Source organism: Terrapene carolina, unplaced genomic scaffold, assembly GCF_002925995.2.
Source record: "Terrapene carolina triunguis isolate 2854851 unplaced genomic scaffold, T_m_triunguis-2.0 Scaffold42, whole genome shotgun sequence".
Classification (NCBI taxonomy): Eukaryota; Metazoa; Chordata; order Testudines; family Emydidae; genus Terrapene; species Terrapene triunguis.
The window spans coordinates 33,312,117-33,334,369 of NW_020664393.1; the positions used below are offsets into that span (position 1 = coordinate 33,312,117).

At 38.6% G+C, this 22,253-nt stretch overlaps 1 protein-coding gene across 1 annotated transcript in view; it reads right to left on the bottom strand.

The window, feature by feature from the left end:
- Positions 1-930: 930 nt before the first annotated feature.
- ADGRB3 (adhesion G protein-coupled receptor B3) overlaps positions 931-22,253 on the bottom strand; it is a 600,480-nt gene continuing 579,157 nt past the window's right edge. The window contains exons 29-32 of the mRNA XM_026654815.1: positions 16,510-16,545; positions 5,011-5,115; positions 3,494-3,625; positions 931-1,703 (exon numbers count right to left, since the gene is read on the bottom strand). Coding sequence (XP_026510600.1) covers positions 1,515-1,703; positions 3,494-3,625; positions 5,011-5,115; positions 16,510-16,545 — 462 coding nt within the window. The 3' untranslated portion in view covers positions 931-1,514. The remainder of the gene's footprint in view (positions 1,704-3,493; positions 3,626-5,010; positions 5,116-16,509; positions 16,546-22,253) is intronic.

A 22,253-nucleotide genomic window follows, 5' to 3' on the forward strand; every position in this document is an offset into this window, starting at 1 on the left:
TTCAATGGTACCAAAAAGCTGCAGAGCTGATCTTGAAAGTTGGAAATTTCACAAAATTTGCAGTTCTGGAGAGACTTCCAGCATTTTGTAAGAATGTGTAATTTCAGCAGCATCTGTAGAGTATCTGTAAAGTAGAAAATAAGTCCTTTCCTGTTTTGGATTTGAGTCCATAAACAAAGGTACAGATTCATATACAGGAATTCAAACCCCCTCATTCTTGGAAAAAGATTGTGTTTTTTGGCTCATTTTTAGGTCTGACCAGAGTGACTTTACCAAATCACACAGGCAGGTTTGATAATCAGTGCCTTCAGTCTTTGCCTCTTGATTAATTGTATAGTTGGACCCCTAATACGAAAATACATTACGTTTTTGATTTATAATGTGAAGTGTATTCACTTTTATTTGACTAAAAAATATGTTCCTGAGTTTTTGATCCTTTATAGGTGCATAAGTCTTTCTTGTTGTTTGTCATGCAGCAACAAGAGGCACCAAGTGGCTTTCTTCCTATTGTGTATATACACACAATTTAATTACTATAAATCAACATTTTCCTTGAGGCTTTGTGCATAATACCTTACTTGTTTTCTATTAGTTGTCTTTCCACAACAAGACAGAAAAACATAATACGTGCATAATAGAACAACTGTAGCAGTATTCTGACAAGTCCAATTTACATGGTACATTGTTTCCAAAGAATATCTGAGTAGAAAATACAGAACAGCTATACAAACCTACTATTACATTTGAAAATCATTAGCCTCGAAGGAATAATAACAGTATGCTATTAAAACTCAGAATACATTTTCAGTATCTTTGGTTTTAAAGAAAACTTTATAAATATGCAAATTGCAGATCAACAAATCCAAAATAAAATACACTAAAAAACTGATATGTAGACAAAAGTTTATTTACACCATACAACATTTTAAATATTTTATACACAGCTGCAGCAGAGAAAGCTACTCTGAGCTTTCCAGAGAAAACTGCAATAATAAAGATGTGAAATATATTATTCATATAAAAGTGAGATTATTACTTTATTGCATTTAAAGCAATGAAGAATGTAGCTCAACAGACATTCATTTAATGACAAAAACTTTGCTTTTATATTATAAAGTAAAAAGTGTAGTAATGGCCAAACAGACTGTTATAAACTTTAAAAACTGCATAAATATATACATTGTGCTTCATGGTGAAGTTTTTTGAAAACTAAACCAAATGAAGCTGTTACAACATGAATCGTTGCTTGAGGTTTATCTATAAAGATTACCTTACAAATCCATTCCACGGGTACTTACAACACACGATGGTAAGAATTGTACACCTGGTTCTCCACTAACTTTACTAGTGGGAATATATTGTACGAAAAAAAACCACTGACATTTGGCACATGAAGATCCTGACATAAAGTAGTCACAATGTTCAGACACAAATGTCAGGCTTCCCAAGTCTCTTTAGCGTCAGTGCAATGAATTCATTTTTGTTTTGTTTTCTTTCAGTTCGTTTTGATTTTGTTAAACTTCTGTTTGAAAGTCACCTTCCTGCACATCTAAAGGCAAGTTCAGACACTTCTCCCATTCTGCTGGTCTTAGTTCTAAAGCATCTTTTGCCTCTGTATCTAATACGTTTATTGTGGTATAGTGTTGGTATTCATTCGTGTTTTTGAAACTGTCCCATGGAGCCTTGTTTGGTGTTGGGTTTTCCTGAGGACAGAAAAAAACAGGAAGAAAAAAATTAAAAGTAAGAAATAAATGATTTTCTGTTTATAATTTTGATCACTGAGGTAGTACAGAAGTCACTGAGAGGAAATGACTTTGAAGGGAGCTGAAGTGGCTGATGTCCAGCATCATTCAGCCTGTACTTCTCTCTGAGCAGTCAGCACTTTGGAAGCCTCATCACCTGAGCTGCCAACTAAATCCTCTCTGTCTAGCATCTGCCAATTCTGAATAGAGAATGGCATGGGGCATGTGGGTCAACACTGAGAGCCATATTTTAATAACTACCGGTATGTTATAGAAAAGTAGGAGGAAATAAAGGAAAATAAGAGATTTTCTCTTGAATTATGGAATGATGTAAAATAGAGGTTGCTAGCGTGGTTATAAGTTGGGATAACTTGATGATCTGCTTATGAAATAACAACAGTGGCCTGATTCCAGCAGGGGCTGAGAGCCCTCAACTCCTGTAGAGTACAATGGGAATTGATGAGAGTCTGTATGGTGGGATGAATATAGCCTGAGGTTGAAGGCTGACTATTGTAAATAAGTCCCGCAAATCATTTTAATGCCGAATTTTAATTTTTTTCACTTTTCAAATCAAATAGTGGGATTTTTTCTCATATGTTTGAATGATCCTGAAATTGACTCTGTTATTTCTTCTGAAAAACAAAATCTTCAATTCTGTAAACGCTTTTTAATGCCAAAGCATTATAGTCATGTGTACCAGCATCAACAGATTGACGTCAGCACAGTCCCAGAAAGTGGGTTTGTATTTGTTAATGGTGGCTGCACAGTTAAGTTAGTAGAAGTAACACAAAACATCATGTGAGAACCACAAAATAATGACTATTATTCCCACCTTTAATATCTATGGCAACATCTAACTGCAACCAGCAGTGTAATTTGCAGCTCATGTAGATGTACCTGTACTAGTTTTAATGTACTTGGCTTGCAAAAAATAGAAGTGAGGATATGGCAGTGTGAGCCTCAGGATATGTCTACACTGCAATCAGACACCCGTGGCTGGTCCATGCCAACTGACTTTAGCTCGTGGGGCTCGGGCTAAGGGGCTGTTTATTTGCAATGTAGATGTTTTAGCTCAGGCTGCAGCCCAAGCTCTGGGACCCTCCCACCTTGCAGGGTCCTAGAGCCTAGGCTCCTGGAGCCCAGTTTCCAGTTCGAACCTGACCATCTACACCACAATTAAAAACCCCTTAGTTTGAGCCTCTCAGCCGGAGTGAGCTGGCATGCACCAGTCGCAGGGTTTTAATTGCAGTTTAGACATACCCTGAGACTCACGCTGCCATGCCCTCGCTGTTGTTTTTAGCAAGCTAGATAGACTAAAGCTAGTGTGGGTATGCCTACATGGGCTGCAAATTACACCTTCTGTTGCAGTGTAGACATATCAGTTCTTAGGGATTAACTTTAAGAAAAATGCGTAGACCCTAGAAGTCATTTCTCACCAGATTTTGTTCAGAAGGCATTTCCCAATAGGTAAGATAATTCAAAGTTTTGGATTTAAAAACAGATTTGCACAGAATCCTCCTGCAAGGGCCCAATGCCATATTCCTTGTGCATCTAAAATTCACATTGACTTCACCCTAAAGACTGCATAAAGGGACTCTAAGTGATATCAAGTTCTGAATACTTCATCTTACAGCATTGATTAAAAGATAAAACATGGGTTTCTTTTGAAGATTTGAGTTTAAATACAACATCTTCAGCATATAAACACCCATTGATTTCAGTAGGCTCTGGAATAAGCCCTAAATATTCACCATTTGACCTCCATTTGGTTCCTGACAGAAATCGAAGGTCACGTGATTATGCCTCTTGTGCCTCCTAGAACAACACTGCTTCTCTTGCTGCACTGCAAATTTGTTTTCTGAATTGCAGTCTGGATGTTTGTTCTGGAAAATAAGTTTGGCCATAGAAATCATTTCTGAGAGATTTTGCTTTATAAAATGACAATCAGGCCAAGAAAGCACTATAATTTGGAAAGCAGAAACCAATAATTATTTATTTTAGTCAATATATATAACTAAGGGTGCATTTAATATTCAGAAACAAAGCATCTAATAAATATTAATTATAATTAAAAGCATTGTCTACGTAGGACATACAATCTTTTACTTTTATTATAGATGGCACTAGTAGAGCTGTGCAAAATGTTTACAACAAAATGCCAAACCATACAAATTTCATCTGTTGTACAGATGAAACTTACACCATGTTTGTACATTATATTTTAAAAATCTTTCAAGAATGCTTCGGCCAGTTGTATGGTTTGTATCAAAATCATATTAAATATGTAGATTTGAATGGTGCTGATGTGAAACCAGGTGAGATACAATGGTTTCAGCTAAGTTTTCCTTTGAGATTTTGAATTCATTCAAATCCCAAACACAAGGCAAAACTTGGATGAGGGAAAGGTGGGAACTGGGTACAAATTCGCATAGATCATAGCTAAAGTAAATACTCAACAAACCCCTGAGGAGCACAAATTCAGGGCCAGATTTCAGTCGATGTAAACTGGCATAGCTCCATTGGCTTCACATTGGCTGAGCGTCTGGCCCTCCGAGTTGAAAATATATAAAGGGAAACACTTCTAGTTTATTTTTAATGTGCACTTTTGAAATCATAATGATACTATTGCTGATTAATAAATGTGGCACAGTAAACTATTTGTTTTAATGAAGGAGAATCCACCATTCTCTATTCTCATTATTAAGCATACCTAAATAAAGGAGGTTAGTTTTATTTTTGCTGTGCACAGACAATTAGGGTAACAGTCAACTACAGATTACTGTATTTTTGATTTTCAAATGGTAAATATTTATAAATCTATTACAGCCCAGGCACGATAATACAGGACAATATATACTCTCAGAAGCACATCAGCTGTGACTGATTTTAGCTGAAGATATAACAAATGATTTTGGCTAGGACAAGAAAACATTACACTAGCCATACTGCATTAATGAACTACTTTCTCGGTATAAATCCTTTAGGCTTGGTAGACATATACAGATTTTAAATGTGCTTCCTTCAATTCAATTACTTGTCAGCAATAATGATGTTGTGAGTCGTTATAGTCTAGTTATGAAATCTAATGAGTCTTGTCAAACATAAGAATACTGTAGATATCTTTGGTTCTCTGTCCTAGGGCTATTTAAGAGTAGTACACAATAACATTATCTTACCATAAAATGGTGTTACATAATCCATTTGCTTGCTTGCTAGAGTCCACAAACCAGTATATTTTAAATTCATAAGAAGATAACAATATACTTACCATACTTCCTGATTTTGGTACGTCCCGAAATCTGTCCAGAGTCTGAAATTTCTGATTTAATTCCTGAAACAATTCCATGTGCCTCTTCCTTGTATGCATGACCTTCTGCGAAATGGAACATAATTGACTATAGTTGTAATTGAATCTGGCCATTTTTTAAAAAAAGAACCATTATTTCCCTCAACATAATAAAGTAAATTGAATTTGGCAGGACCATCTTTTCCTTATAGACTCAGTAAATGGAAATGAATTGCACTGAGCCGCCTATCTTCTGTTTATAATGTTCTTCCTGTTCACAAAGTGTTGCTTTTACCCTTCCATTTATTGAATTGATGAAATCAGGAGATGTTTCTTTTGTGCTAGTCAGATATATTAGGAATGCGACAGCAGCCCTTCTGCAAGTTCTTCATCAATCACAAGTTAAAACTGTTTTCTAGATATGCATTCAGCATAGAAGAAATTAATATCTTAATTTCAACATGAAAGGAATAGTATCTACATCTTAAGGGTATATTTTTTTCTGAAAACAGGGGAGGCAGAGCTGACATATTGATGTGGGAAACGAATTCATCACCCTGATGCTATGATGAGTATGAGTTGCTAATGTATATCACCACCTCTGAGTTGTGATTATGGTCCAAAACTCTATGCATTATAATTAAATGCCTTCCTGTCATTCACATCTCCCCAAAAGAAAGTTTAATAAATGCTAAAGTTGTGACATGTAAGGATAGATTTTCAATGTTGCATGTGTTTGTATTTGAATAGCGTGAGTTGCTCAGCTGTGTAAATCCAATTAGCATTGTATCCATCTGAGTTTTGGGACATATTCTCTGCTGATATAAAAGTGGCGCAACTCCACTGACCTCGGTGCAGCAGCACCAATTTACACCAGCAGAGCCTGTGGCCATGGTGTTGTTATGATATTCATGGAGACAGAATTGCTGTAGAAAGGATGCTACTCATGTTCAGTAGATAATTTTCCAAAAACAGTATACCCATTCATTTTAGTATTTAATGAAGTATTAATTTCATGTTTTGGGCTAGCAAGAGTTAAATTTGAAAAAAATAAGCAGTTTTTATGTTAAAAATGTGTAAAAGAATAACTTATGCATAAGGCTACATTTTAGTCATGGGTATTTTTAATAAAAGTCATGGATAGGTCACGGGTAGTAAACAAAAATTTACGACCCATGACCTGTCCATGATTTGTACTATATACCCCTGATTAAATCTTGGAGGGTGGGCGCCCCAGGTGCTGGGGGAGGGTGGTCCGGGGCTACCATGGGGGCGGGCGGCAGCGCGCAACCTGGGACCGCCACTGGGAGGGAGTTGGAGGGGAGTTGGGGGGATATTTGGTGGGGCTCGTAGGCTCCCTACCTGGTTCCGCACCTCCCTGGAAGCGGCGCCATCCCCCTCCCTCAGCTCCGAGGAGCTCTCACCCCCTCCTGCACCCCAACCCCCAGCCCTGAGCTCCTTCCCACACCCAAACTCCTGCTGCTGGTGGGGAGGAATGCGCGGTGGCCTGAGACTGTCCCAGCAGCGGCTAGTGCGACTGGTCCAGGGGTTGCCAGAACTGCTCAAACGGCCCCCGGGCCAGCTGCATCGGCTGCTGCAGAAGTCCCGGAGGTCCCGGAACGTCACAGAATCCATGACTTCTATGACCTCCATAACAAACTTGCAGCCTTACTTATGCATATTTAGGAACTGTATGTGCCAGACGGTGACACAACCTTATGTGGGAGGAGAAGCACACATGTATACCTTGTGCCTCCCATCCTTTATGTGACCCATGCAAGTGCCATTCAAAACTGCAGTCTCTATACTGGCGGGAGTCTTCTATAATCATTATCTCCATGCCTGATTCTGCCACCCTCACTCACAGTGGATAACTAAATTAAGCACAATACTACTCAATGTAGGGTGTTAGTAGATGGTCTTGAAACAATCCTTTAGCCCTGTGTTTTAATTATTTTATCTTCCATTTAGTGTTTATAAATTGTGTGAAAGGTTCCTGCCTTGTTAGCCATGCATTTTTACCAATGCTATATAACAACTATATTATCTGTAACATAGCTACTCTGAAATTTAAGCATTTGTTTGATGACAGCTCAAGGAGCCATCTGAGTCCTGGAAATTGGCAACATTATTCACAATAGGCACATGAGATATCACAAGCAATTAGAGACTGATTAACTTAAGATGAGTTGTGGGGAGAACACAGGAAACAATTTTTCAGGATTCAGTGAGAAATACCTTGCAAAACATTATTTAACTAGAGATAGCTGACCTAAACTCAGAAAGGGGGTGTCATTTAAGTGACTTGCTGGAGATTTTTGACGATATTACTGCTCTGGTAGACAAGGGAGCAGGTTCCATATACATAGAATTTCAAAGGCAATGTGCCACTTCAAAGGTTATTATTGGCTAAAATAAGAAGTCATGGTATAGGGAGTAAAACAAATTTTGCAGGTTAAAAAACTGGCACTAAACCAGGAAATAGCATATGGCTGTGAAATAAATGATGCCAGCTGGAAACTTTGTAATAGTGGGTAGGAAATGGAATGTACCGAATGCTACCTTTTTGATATTTGTCTGAATGTTTGTCTGAAGTATTTGTTAAATAGCAAATATAAATAAAGCAAATACGTCACTTACTTCATTATATAGTTTCTGAAAAGAAGCAGGTGGGAGGGGAAATTAATCATTTTCTGTGCAAGTCTGGCAGGTAAATACTTTAAAAAATGTTGTTGAAAGAAAAATAAATACAATCCACCTAACTGAAAACTATGGATATTTTCTGCTGCTTTGTATTTTCATGGCTACCCTTCTTTATTCCCTTCTTGCTGGTTCGGTGTACATTTAAGTGTGTAAAGAGTAATTTACACTGTAAGCTTTATATAAATAAATTATAATCTCTACCTTTCATTCTTCCTATTTCTACTTTTTAATTCCTTGTTAAAATTCTCAGTTTTAACTATTTTTTCAAAAAGTAGACTGCTCTAGTATTCACTCTAGTGAATGCCCTGCTTTCTCTTCTATGGGACAACAAGCCACAAAAGGAGAGGAGTAATTCTGAGTTCAAACTTTTGGCTTTGTGCCCACTTTTCTATTGAGTGGGTGAAGTTCAACAGCCATGGAATAAGTCAGAAATGACAGATCATGTGAAATCTGTGTGGCATTTCAGATAGCCTCAAGATGTACTCTGGTGAGTAGAGTGGTATAAGAAGCTGAACAAGATATAATAAAGAGAAAGGGAACCCTTTCTGCTGCCCTGCTGCTTTACACCACAGGCTCATGCTTCCCCTGGACAGCCTGGCTTCTTTAGCAGCCATTCTTCTGGGGATTATCACAACCACAACCACCCAGGAAGCCCCACCCATCCCCCAAGGCCTGGAAAGGGGAGAAGCAGTACAAGTTATCATTCAAATATATTAACTTGTGCCAGTTTCTCCCATAGTAAATAGGGGGAGGGGGAGAGGGAAATCCAAAAGAGTGAACCTAGCTCCCCTCCTCCATCCCCATCCAGGTCTGCACTGTCCAAATACCATGGTGCCCCTCTGAAGGGTCTTCCCTAGGGTTGGGGGACAGAGAAGAATGGCACAGAGGCTGCATTTCTTCCTTGTGCACCTGCTTCTTTCTGCATGGAGTCCTATGATTTTATTCTTCCTTTCTCTGTCTCCCTTTTTCTCTTACTGTGCAAAAATAATATCCCCTTTCCGCCTCCCCCCCCAAGACTGGATCAGTTTCTTCTTCCTGCTAGAAATTTATTTACTGTTTCTATCAAATTTTGCCCCTCCGGTTCTTTCATTTTTCTCTTCCTTTGGTGCTGCTGTTTGACTTTCTTTCTGCTTATTTTTCTCATTTTCTTCATTTTCCTTCTCCCTCTTCCCGGGCTTTCTCTGTTTTTGCTTCTCATCTTGGTGCCTCTGTGTGTGTTACCCCAAATCCTGCTCATTTACTGTAATCCCCGAAAGAGAGAAGTGGCCTGAAAAAAGGGCTGGGAGCTAGCAACTCCTGAGTTCCAGACCTAACTCTGACAGTGACCTGGGTAAATCACAACCTCTCTGCCTTATATGCTACCAAACAAACTTGAGGGGGGATATACCCCATTCCAGCTTATACTGCTCAAACTAGCAAAGCACAAAGATGGGATGCAAAGACCCAAAATGAGGGACACAAAACATTTATGAATGCAGGAAAATTTGGTCCTTTAGTGGAAATAACTTTCTTTAACTTCAGTTTATGAATGTTTGTTTCTGATGTAAATACATGTCTACAGTTTTTAGCAATAAAAGTAAGGCAACACCAAACTGGTGTGGAACATAGCTAGCTTTGGGAATAAAATGAGTAACATTCCACAAAATGAGGGAGCGTTGATAAATATGTTCCACCTAGTAGTTCTACCTACAGTTACACAGTAGCTCCAGTACACTCATCATTTAGACTACTGTACAAGTGACTTTCTCAGTTGCTGCACAGTCCATTGCAATGTGCAGTACTATTGTGACATGTGCCCCCTCCATTAAAGTTAAACGATAATAAACTTGTGACCTTCTGCTTTAAAAATCTGTGTCTGTGTTTCATTCTCCTGTGTGTCCTCATCAGTAACAGAGCCTTTCTCCCCATGGCACATCTAGTATAGAGCTCTTTGGGGGGGAAAAGCAATTCCCATGGCATCTTTGTGACATATACTGTTTGACACAATTAGAATTAATTTTATTTGAACTGACAGCATACACTGGTACTGAAATCTCACTACAGTAGCAGCTCTGTAAAAGTTTTAGGGGAAAGCAGGCTGCCCCACCGCCGAGCGCCGCACCGCCAGAGGCCCCCCCCCCCGACTGCCGCGCCGCCGCAGCGCCCCCCCTCCGCGGAATGCCGCGCCGCGCTGCCCCACCCCGCCACCCCAAGATTGGCCGCCCCTTACCAGGTGCCGCCCCAAGCATGTGCTTGGTTGCCTGGTGCCTGGAGCCGGCCCTGTCTGTGTGACTTTATGTGTAAATATAAGACAAACACAACATTTTTTATGGACTGCATTCTGCCCTTGACTCCATAAGGTTCCATGCTGGAGGTTATGTATAGGGTGTGCGATTCAGTGGGAGCCCTGAAGAGAAATTCTGGCTGAGTCAATGATAATTCCAGTTTCACGGAAGGACTGGGGAGGGGGGTGATCCTAGAGTGGTAATGGCACTACCTTGGAAAAAGTTCTGGATTTGTAGGAGCTGGTGGAATGCAGAGCCACAGAGACTATTACACTGATCTACAATTTTTGAGAAGTCGTCTGCTTCAGAGATAAAATGTGCTATTTATTATGTATTTTGACATGCTGAATTCAAATATGACAATTAAAACAACTGATTGGCGTCTGTTTCTAAGATATTTAAGTTTTTACATTTTATGTCTATATATATTGTGTAGATAGTAGAGTTTTAATCATAAATTGTAAACCTAGGTCTTTTCATGTGTTTATGGTTGCTTTACATGATAATATTTCACCTGTCCTGTTTATGTAACACTTTAAAAATCAGCAAAAGGGTTATATAAATCAAATTTATTATGAAACAAAAGGCAAAAAACTATTATGTACATAGTTTAGTCCTATTCAGTATCTACTCGGCGCTTCTTGGCTTGTCTCTTGTATTCATTAAATGGAGCATCTCTTGTCACTGTCCAGCAATAGTCTGCAAGCATTGATGGGCTCCATTTGCCCTGATAGCATTTCTCCATTGTTGCAATGTCCTGGTGAAATCGCTCTCCGTGCTCGTCGCTCACTGCTCCGCAGTTCGGTGGAAAAAAATCTAGATGAGAGTGCAAAAAATGTATCTTTAGTGACATGTTGCAACCAAGGCTTTTGTATGCCTTGAGGAGGTTTTCCACCAACAACCTGTAGTTGTCTGCCTTGTTGTTTACGAGAACATTTTTTGCCACTAACTGGAAGGCTTTCCATGCCATCTTTTCCTTGCCATGCAGTGCATGGTCAAATGCATCACCTCGACGAAGTTCACGAATCTGAGGACCAACAAAGACACCTTCCTTTATCTTAGCTTCACTTAACCTTGGAAATTTTCCACGAAGGTACTTGAAAGCTTCTTGTGTTTTGTCAATGGCCTTGACAAAGTTCTTCATCAGACCCAGCTTGATGTGTAAGGGTGGTAACAAAATCTTCCTTGATTCAACAAGTGGTGGATGCTGAACACTTTTCCTCCCAGGCTCCAATGACTGTTAGAGTGGCCAATCTTTCTTGATGTAGTGGGAATCTCTTGCACGACTATCCCATTCGCAGAGAAAACAGCAGTACTTTGTGTATCCAGTCTGCAGACCAAGCAAGAGAGCAACAACCTTCAAATCGCCACAAAGCTGCCACTGATGTTGGTCATAGTTTATGCACCTCAAAAGTTGTTTCATGTTGCCATAGGTTTCCTTCATATGGACTGCATGACCAACTGGAATTGATGGCAAAACATTGCCATTATGCAGTAAAACAGCTTTAAGACTCGGCTTCGATGAATCAATGAACAGTCTCCACTCATCTGGATCGTGAATGATGTTGAGGGCTGCCATCACACCATCGATGTTGTTGCAGGCTACAAGATCACCTTCCATGAAGAAGAATGGGACAAGATCCTTTTGACGGTCACGGAACATGGAAACCCTAACATCACCTGCCAGGAGATTCCACTGTTGTAGTCTGGAGCCCAACAGCTCTGCCTTACTCTTGGGTAGTTCCAAATCCCTGACAAGGTCATCCAGTTCACCTTGTGTTATGAGGTGTGGTTCAGAGGAGGAGGATGGGAGAAAATGTGGGTCCTGTGACATTGATGGTTCAGGACCAGAAGTTTCATCCTCTTCCCCTTCCTCATCTGACTCAAGTGAGAATGATTCTGGTGCATCAGGAACCGGCAGTCCTTCTCCGTGGGGTACTGGGCGTATAGCTGATGGAATGTTTGGATAACGCACAGTCCACTTTTTCTTCTTTGACACACCTTTCCCAACTGGAGGCACCATGCAGAAGTAACAATTGCTGGTATGATCTGTTGGCTCTCTCCAAATCATTGGCACTGCAAAAGGCATAGATTTCCTCTTCCTGTTCAACCACTGGCGAAGATTTGTTGCACAAGTGTTGCAGCATACGTGTGGGGCCCACCTCTTGTCCTGATCTCCAATTTTGCAGCCAAAAGAAAGGTGATAGGCTTTCTTAACCATAGTGGTTATACTGCACTTTCGTGATGCAAAAGTCACTTCACCACAAACATAGCAGAAGTTATCTGCACTGTTCACACAAGTACGAGGCATCTCTGCTCACTTTGGCTAAACAGAAATGTGTCCCTTTGCAAAATCAAACACTGACAAATAAGAGAGCACAACACGGTATGATTTCTAGAGCTGATATAGGGCAATTTGTTCAGCAGAGTGATGTAAGCTTCGTTATGATTGTGTCATCCATGACTTCTAGGAATAACATGATGCAATTCATATCATGTATGATGCAATACCAGCTTCAGATTGCATCATTCATTGTTTTGCCTAAAAAGCAAGTACTGTCCAAACCCAGTCATAGATTTATTCCTAGATCCAGTCAAAGATGTATTTTAGTCATTTCTGGTTTAAATTGAGATCCCTTCCCTTTATAACTCACTTATCCTCCGCCATTCCCAAGTCAAGGGTCGTATATACTGACCCAATAGCATATCTTGAAAACTAGAGCCAATCAACAATTTTAAGCATCATTTTCATTCTCAGTGACCCAGAATTAGTAAAGTTTGACTACATTTATTTCAGAAGCATTTTGGCTGTAGAGCAGTGTTATTTGTGAGCATGCTAGACAGCGGCAAGCAGTATGCTCCTCAACTAGATTCTGGCCCTTCCCCCACCCTGAAGCACTAATGTATGGGTTTGCCAAAATCTGGATTTATTTGTTATATTCTATCCTTGTATTTTTTCTAAGTGACACATGGATAAAATAGCCTGTGTGTAGGGGCTTTGGCACATAAAATAAGGAGTTTTCCTCTCTGAAGGACCAAAAGAATGAAGCAGAATATTTTTATTAATTACAGAGTATTGAGTGATGAGGTCTTAGGATGAGAAGATGCATTAATGTGTCCAAACCCCAGAACTGCCTGTAGTTAGTACCACCAGTGACAGTTTGTGATGGGACTGCATGGCTGTGCATGAGTGAGAGACACAGAGGACAGCTGTACCGCTACTGTAGCTTGTGACTGGTCATGCAAGAAGATTTCAGAGTTCAAAGAGATTATAATGTACTTTGTAAAAACTAACAAAATATAGTATATATTTGGCAGTAATGCTTTCTGTTTACAAAATGAAACCCATATGTTTCAGCCAGTGTTAAGTCCCCCATGTAAATAGTACTTTTAAGAACTATTAACTATTACATAACGCTAAAGAAAGGCAAAAGAAGATAAAGTTAGCCCGCTCCTTGAGTCTGACCAGGCTCCTCTCAGTGCAGGGGGCGACAAAGGTGGCTCATGGCTACCTTTTTGTCCCCTCCGATCCTGGGTGCACATTTGGCCCACAAAACCATTTAGGGCATCCTCAGGGCTATTCTAAGTTAGTCAGCTGCGGTGGCCTCAAAGACAGAATGCATCAGCATTTTGGCCCATGACCCCACCCTATCTCACCCCTCTGTCTTACACCTAGGACCGTGAAGGAGGTTGGGTGGTTATGCCACCACTATGGGATTTCCCTATCAAGGGGAATCCTCAGGTGGCCACCCAGGTCAGCTTTCAGAGTGATGCAAAGCAGAGGTCGTGATCTGATCCAGTACCGACAATGAAATCTCAAAGCAGGGAAAGGATCTAGTTCAGCACTTCTACAATACCACAGCCGCTGGCACAATATCATTGCTGTTATTATTATTATTTATACTGCAGTAATCCCAAATGGTCTCCATTAGGATTGGTGTCACTTGAACAGAGTAATGTAAACATATAGGATTACACATTTCCCTTCCTGATGTTTTATATACAATGCATGTATATAATACGGTATTTAAAAAAAATCTAGGCAGTGCAGCAATTGCAAACAAAACACAATAAAAGATGTAAGCATCATATATACACAATGTGAGTCAATTGAAAAAGCATTACAGGATAACTGATACTTGAGAACACAGTGTGCATAGTATTGTCAGTAGCTGTCTGGTGTTGGAATATGTTCCCTTGAGTGCTAGGATAGATGTCTTTGTAGCAGTTGCCATAGCGAATGTTCTCAGAGAGAACTGCACTGAATTCCTGACCTTCAAAATGGAATTGTGTGATTCAGAATTCTTTTCATTGCTGTGATTGTATAATTTCTGTTGTGCTGTTTTTATTTAATTTTAGAATTGCTTTTCCCCCCTTAGATTGTTGATGCATATTCTTCTTCCTTCTTTGAATGTAAGTATCCTCAAGAACATTAACTGATGCTCTTTTAATTTGTGCGTGTGTGTGTATTTCCAGAAAAAAAAAAGTAAGTTGGAGTTAAATTTGAGAGGTAGCTTAAAAAAATTGCAGGAATATTGTAATTATCCCCAAAATAAGTGTTGCACACCTATGAAATTCAGAGTTACTGTTAAACTTCAAAGAAATTCAAACATGCACAATTAATGCACTCAAATAATCTTAACTCCTTTAGTGACACCATGCAATAACAGTAAAATTATGATTTTTTTCTGTTGTGGTCGAAAATTAGATTAAACTCATTGATAAAGAAAGAGGGTTTGTGTCCTTTCATATTTTTCCCCCTCATATATTACCACAGGTCAGAACTGATTGGCTGAGTTATCTCAGATATTGCAGTGCCCCAGTTAAGGGTGATCTGAGCTGTTGACCTATGCTTGTCTAGATTCTGTGTAAACATAAGACTTAGATACCACAATCATTAATAACAGCTTAATTACAACCTAATTTCTTCAAATCTAGTTTATACAAAAGATTTCAACGAGTGTTAACTATCTGGGAATTTGAAGGCTATATTAGTCTGTTATTAAGATCATTTGAGGGAAAACAAGGCCTGAAACTAAATTGTATTTTTAATGGAACCATATTTAAATACATTTGAACTGACACTAATTAATGGATTCATTTGTAAATTCTGAGAAAATTCATTCTGTATTCAAACAGTAAGTGCTATAATTTTTGGGAGTACACACTGTATTTTTCATAAATAAGACAGAAGTAGACTCCTTCCTCTAACTGAACAACTCAATTGCATTAACTATGAGGCCTGACCAACTTGTCTCCATTGCATGGAGCATTCCTGAGTGAAACACTAAAAAGTATGGCATCCAATATATACTGTGCTTTAAAATTTTCAAATGTTAAAGATTTTCATAATTCAAATCATTTTGGTTTGGATCTCTGAACACATAATTTATTGCTTAGAATTTCACACTTTGATAGCCTAAAACTCTGGAATACACAGCATTGTATACTGAATGATTCACAAGATGAGATAATAAAGGAACTGCCATAGTTTTTGGATCAGTAACTGCAGGCCAGATTCTGACTTCTGATCCAAGTTGTGCTTCAATGCATGACTAGAAAAATCCACTAGACAATGATTTTTCAAGTCACAGTCGATATGTGGATCTCACTGAATATTAAAATTTGGTCCTAAGTATGTAAGGTTCTATGCAAACTGTGTGAGAGGCTTCACTGGAGAAACACATAATGAATTACATCAAATTATTAATACGCATGAACAAGACAGCTTTTGCAAAAACCAAAAATCCATAAATCATTAATATTCTGCTGATTATAGAGTTTGACTATACAGAGTAGTCACTTAGAGCAACCATAAAAATAAATAGGAAGATAAATACCTTCACCAAAATGTTTGTGCCTGTAAATCCTTGCATTAACTAAACAACCAGAGCCTACATTTCCAACAAGGACTACAGATTTTGCATGTCTCAAATTTTGGGTATCCAACTTGAGACACCTAGGGGGCCTGTTTTCAGAGTGCGGTAGCTCAGCATCTTTGAAAAGTCAGGCCCCTTTAAGGTGTTTCAACTCAAGTACCCAAAATCACTGACCAGTTTTGAAAATTTAGGTCCCAGAAGCTAGAAGAATCCTAAAGAAAATGAGAGATTGGGCTCTCTCATATAGAGAATTTGTGGAAGGAAGCAGACTTGCTGTGACAACACCACTTATCAAACAAGAGACAAACTTTTTCAAATAGACAATTGTCATCTACGACCACCGGGAAAATTAATAGACGTATACAAAGGAAAAAATACATGCAATTGAAATGGTGGAGAACTTAGAACAGAAGCCATGATGGTTCATTTGTACTATGCGGTGGTTCGATGTTAGACTGTTTTACAAGTAACTTTTGCCAAAGTAGTTTTAATGAAACTCCCATCATATATTATACTGCACCCATTTAAACCATTATATTAATATTTACTATATCATGTGGTTTAAACTGAAATTTCATATTAACTTTATATTACTATAGTTTTAATAAGCAGGAATAACTTAAACTTAAACTTACTTCAAAGTCAAGGTCCGAATAACGTGATTTTCTTCTCTGTTAAGCATCAGAAAAGGAAAGAAAATAATAGGTGTATTAACATGGGGTCTATTCATGCAATCATAGTCATTAGTTTAAATAACCCTGGTGTTTCCTTTTGAATATTTATATTAACGATTAAAGATTAATCTGTGATATGATGAACAGTTTGTTAGAAATTAGATAGTTTTTCCTATGGAATAAGACGAAATTGCATTTCACAGGGAGTTCTGCATGTAATCAGGGTCCTCGTTCAGTAAGTTGTGTGGCTGGATATCATGATCTCGACTATATTTATAAGGAACCTATCACTTTGGGATCATAGAGACACCCAGAACTTGGTTCTTCTCTCTCACCAGATTGATTTCAATATAGTTACTCCAGATTTACACTGGTCTTAGTGACAGAGGAATCAAGCCAATGACAGCTATATCTTCCATACTAGCTTCAGCTTGTTTGCAATGATGACTTTGTTTGGAGAGAACAACTTCAAACTAGTTTACATTTATGACAAATATTAGTCCAGGAATCTGAATGTAAAAGAAATGATTCTTCAATTGTGATGTATTTACTGTTATGCAATACAACAAAATGTCATTTTGTATAGTATCTTTTACCTCCCACATTAACCAGGATATTTAAAGACTAATTGGAAAAAATGTGTCTCAGCACCAAAAACAAAACAAAACAAAAAAACCAAACCTAGAACAACAGTGGTAAAAAAATCAGAGAGACTATAATCATTCTAAAATGAACTAGTACCTCAAGAGATTTATATACCCCCAAAACACAAACAGGGCTCTCAAGGACTTGCAGACACTCAGAATATTTAGTATTATGTTTGGCTGTGTGGTCACAAAAGGAAAAAGGCTCATTCATGAGGTAGTTGTCCCTAAAAAAGACTAGTTTTAAGACATAATTCAGTAATAAACCTGATTTCACTGAACTGCATGAATGAAGGTGCTAAATCAAATATAGTTTAGAGACCTGGTTTGCAAGAAATCATGATTTAGAAAAATGGAGGATTTAAAACCCATTTTGCATTTTGCCTGCAAGTCTGCTCATGGGCAGCACGTGTACTCTGGCATTACCTATAAGCAGAGATGGGTGATTAGGTTTAAGCACATAACTCTACTGTTCACTTTAAACGTGAGCAAAACACTGAACCATACTTTACTGCAATCTGATTGGATAGATGTCACATTTCTGCTTTTATATCACATCTCCTTGGCACTGTGACTCAGCAGGCTATTTTGTGTACGTATGTCAAACAAAGTTCTTCTGGAGTCCAACCAGAACGGAACCAGAATGGGGACATTTATTTTTAACTGTACATTCAAGAATATTAGTTTTGTGCTTTTACTTTATAGTTTTCAGGGCTGCATATGGTGATCAGTCAGAGCCTATTCCCCTAAAGTCATCAAAGACATGATCTGCTGTCATAGGTCAGAGCAGCAATAGTGTTGTGCTTTGAGTTGAAGTCCATTAGAGTTCTGCCAATGACATCAATAGGTAGAAGGTCAGGTCCTATCAGCTATCACACTGGCAACACCGAACAATTTTAATGTTATTTTGGAACTGGCAAATATGTTTAAGGGCCTGATCCAATTTACATTGGAGTGATCAGGAGTCTTTACACTGACTTAAGGAATTTGGATCTTTCCCTAATATGCTGTCTCAGAAGCTTTTATTTCTGGATGCCACTCTTTCTACTTGAAAGAGGCTAGTTGGGGAAGAACATGTCTGAGAAGTTATAATTCAGGAATAATGGGATGAAATTAAGGCAACTTTAGACTGGTTATCAAGAAAGCATTCCCAGTAGTGAAGTTCATTTGACCAGGGCATGATCGCCTAAAGGCAGCGGTGGGATGCCCATCAGTAGAGTAACTGAACATTAGGTCGGGCAAGGTGTTGGATGAAAATACTGTAGAAAATATTCCTGCATTGACAGGAGGTGATCTGGTGGGTCTTTTCCATCTCTACTTTCTCTGGCTGTCTGATTTCAGAGATAAAACCCACATCACAGGAAAAAGCCCTTATATTATAACCAAAGTAAAATTCTGTGGAAAGGAAGTCTGCAGCAGCAATTCATTTTAAATCAGTTGTGTTTTGTACTAATCTCTGTATAATTCCAGAATAACTTTTAACTCTGTTCATTGGTGGAAAAAATAGAACAGTGCTGAAAGATAATTTCCATACACCAACATGCACTACTTTGCTGGCACGAGGAAGGCACTGCTCCCACTAAATGACTAATATAATCCCTCTCCATCTGTGTAAAAAAGATGAATTCCTGGTTTGCTCCTTATTCTAGTTTGCATTATACTGCTACCTGATTAATTACTTAAACTCCTGAAGAGATATTATGCAGTGCAAAGTATAATTGAAACCAGAGATATAATAGTGAAGGCTATCTCCATGTTTCCATTAATATAAATCCTTATTATCAGCAGTTGATAATTCACTCTGAGATTAAACGTGACATACAACATTTTAGCCCAAGGGAGGATTTTTTCTACCTACAAAATTAAAGGAAAATCTCTCTTGGCATTTTGGAGATATAAAAGTGCAGCATGAATAGAAGTTCTGATTTTTTAAAATGCCCATTTGTGTTCATGTTAGTGAAAAAAATAGCTTAGCTTCGAATACAAGGCTGTACAGGCTATTAGTCTTTAATACCAGTGAGTCATAAGGCAGTAATTTTGTGTGAAAAAAGTGCATAACCACATAAGTGTGGGAATTTTTGAGTGCTGAATGTCTCCTAGCAATTTTAGCACACAACACACTTGCAACACCCACAAGGCCTCATGCCCAGTAGATCAAAATAGCTGTGAACTAAGGCTCCTTTTTATAACAGCTCCTACACACACATTTACTGAATAGTCTATAAACACCTGTTTTGAAGCTGCTATGCTCTTTTGGGGAAGGTATAGTCATTTCTTAATTTAGTACATGACTGAAAATATGTATTTTTCTTAAATATCACATGCAGCTAAAATAGGTACACGTAAAACACTGTCTCAAATACATGTTATTCTCCAGGGTGTTGACTAGAATTCCAGTTCAATACACCTTCAATTACTGCCCTCTCGTTGCCTGGTTCAACTTCCACCTTTATAAAGGTTATATAAAATGATGTAGTGGCAGTTTTGGAACTGGAGGAACTCAAGATCCATCCAACAAATCAAATAAAGCAGGAGCTATAATAGGCTTAGGCTTTCATTAAGTCTGAGAGTCACAGAACTGGCAAGCAGCACTGCTTCGGCACATGATTGGGAATGGAAGGAGGAAAGAAAGATAAATCTATGTAAGGGTGGTCCTGAAAAACTGATGCAATCTGGGTGCATTTTAAAGCAGAAACTCCCATGATGCTCTTCTCATTCTATTCCCAATTATTGCTTCAGTCCTCATATAATAGGTCAAAAGGACTTGAGACTACCTTATTGCTCCTAAACTGCTTGATGACTGAGTCTTTGCTTGACAAGAAATGCTGTTTTGGTGGTGTATTTCTTCTATCTCTTTCTTTCCTCTCGTGCTACCACACATGTTTTTAACCTTGTTCTTTAATTTTGATTTCAATGTTCTGTTTCTGCCCCCTTAATTTTAAGCCTCCCCTGAACTTCCCTTTTCCTTTCTGGTGTCTCTGACTTTGCCTTTCCTCTGTCTTCTCTTCTGCCTTTCCATTTATTATTTCCCCGCTTCTTTAAGTTGTTAGCTCCTTCACTATCTTTTTAGTTCTCTCATATTTTCCTGTCTGTGATGATCTCCCCTTCTGAGGCCTCACATCAGATCTTTGACTAAGGAGGCCTGGAAGGAGCTACCCTTTGGGATATGTTAATGCCTCTCATTAATGAGTCAGACGTGATATTTTAGTGATATAACCAAGTGCCTCCCACTTATGGCAGTGTGCCTGTCTCTATAGAAATTTCAGATTGGAGAATGAGGGACTGGGACCTGAAAAATGAATACAGGGGAATGAGAGATTGGGAACTGAATTCCAGTCATTTATGTGCCAAAGCACCACACTAGGTCCTCTCATTTAGAGGAGAATATTGAAAAGAGAATACAACAGTTTCTTCCTTGTCTGCCAAATTCTCTTTTAAATTAGAGTTGCTCCTTTTCTTTGACTGTTTATCCTTTTGTCATCTTCCTGCCTACCAGAGCACAGTCTTTCTTTTTCCTTGTTAATACAATTTCCTGCATGTTCTACCTTCATTTTTTTTTTACAACTCTTACTCTCCTTTTTCCTTTTTGGTCTTTTTCTTTCTAAATATCCTTTTTTCCCTTTTCATTGGAAACAAGTGTTTCTTTCCTTCTCTGTATTCCTCTAAAAGAAGCAGCCATTCCTGCTCCACTAAGATGCTCATGCCAGTTCTCCCTGCATTTTTGGGGAGCAGGTGCTCTGCCCCTTCCATGGATCTGCTGCTTCCTCTGCATTTAGACTTCCAACCCCCTCCCTCCCTGTTGTGTCAAAGTGGATGGGACTGCACTGGCTCACTTCAAAGTAATTTAGTTTTAATGAGCACAGCACTCTGAGTGTGCACTTTCAAAACAAAAACCATTCCAAAAGAGGACATTCAGAGTGCTTTCTTTATTAAAACCAAAACACGCTGAACTGAAGAAGCACATTGAAAGCCACTTTGATGCCCACTTTACAGCCAACTTTAATCCATGCATATGAAGAAGGTTCAGGAAATAAGCAAGACGTTAAATTATTCCCTGTAAGAACCACCATTGTGTACTAGTATGTCCGCCTGGGTCTATAATAACACCAATACTGTATGGAGTGAAACCTCACTAGATTGCACCTTGGTAATCTGCAAAGTCATACATGTATGTGTGTGCCTGGGTAATATTTGTACATAAATATATCACCTGTAAAGAACTATCTAACTAGAGAAGCAGATCTTCTTGATACAATAAAGCATAAGAAAAAAATACTAACATACAAAAACTGGAAATAAGTCTGTGACACACAGAGGCAAAAGCTAGGAAATTCCAGCAAGCCTGAATATTACAGCTATCTCCTAAAACTGTCATCTCCAGGCATCATACAATGCAATGCCCAGGTATGAGAGAGTATACTAATGACCTCACATCTCAGCCTTAACTTTGAACTGGTTAGGATTTTATGATACAGGTCTCATAACCTTAATATCACATAAAAGCAGTTTTTGAAGTGAATATGTCTAATGGATAAAGCAGATGCCCATCGATGTAACTGTGGAATATTTTTGAGATTTGTAAATATAGGAAAATCAGGAATTTTGCAGACTTTGTAAGAGTGTTAGCACAAAAATCTCAATTTTCCAGGTGTGATGAATATTTTATGTGAGGACACGCATACATGTATGATGTAAGAGACTCGGTCAATGAAGTATGAGATTCTGATTTTTCAGAAATAAAATGGAAATGAGTTTCAAGTGAATTGTTTTTTGTTTCTTTTTGTGAGAGCACTTAAAGCTAAAGGCCTACCTTTTCAGAAATGTCCCCTACTTCTGCAGGTTCAATTTTATACCCACAAGTACTTGTGCCCACAATAAATTGTGAGAACAAATAATAGCAACTAGGTATACAGACTAGCTATTTTGGGACACAATGTTCAGCTGGAACCAATTACACCCATAATTCTTGATGAGTGTAAGTATCAGCAGGTGAAAAACTGCACCCACAAAATCAGAAATTGGTTTGAGTCCCTCTGAAAATAGGGCCTATGATATCTAATA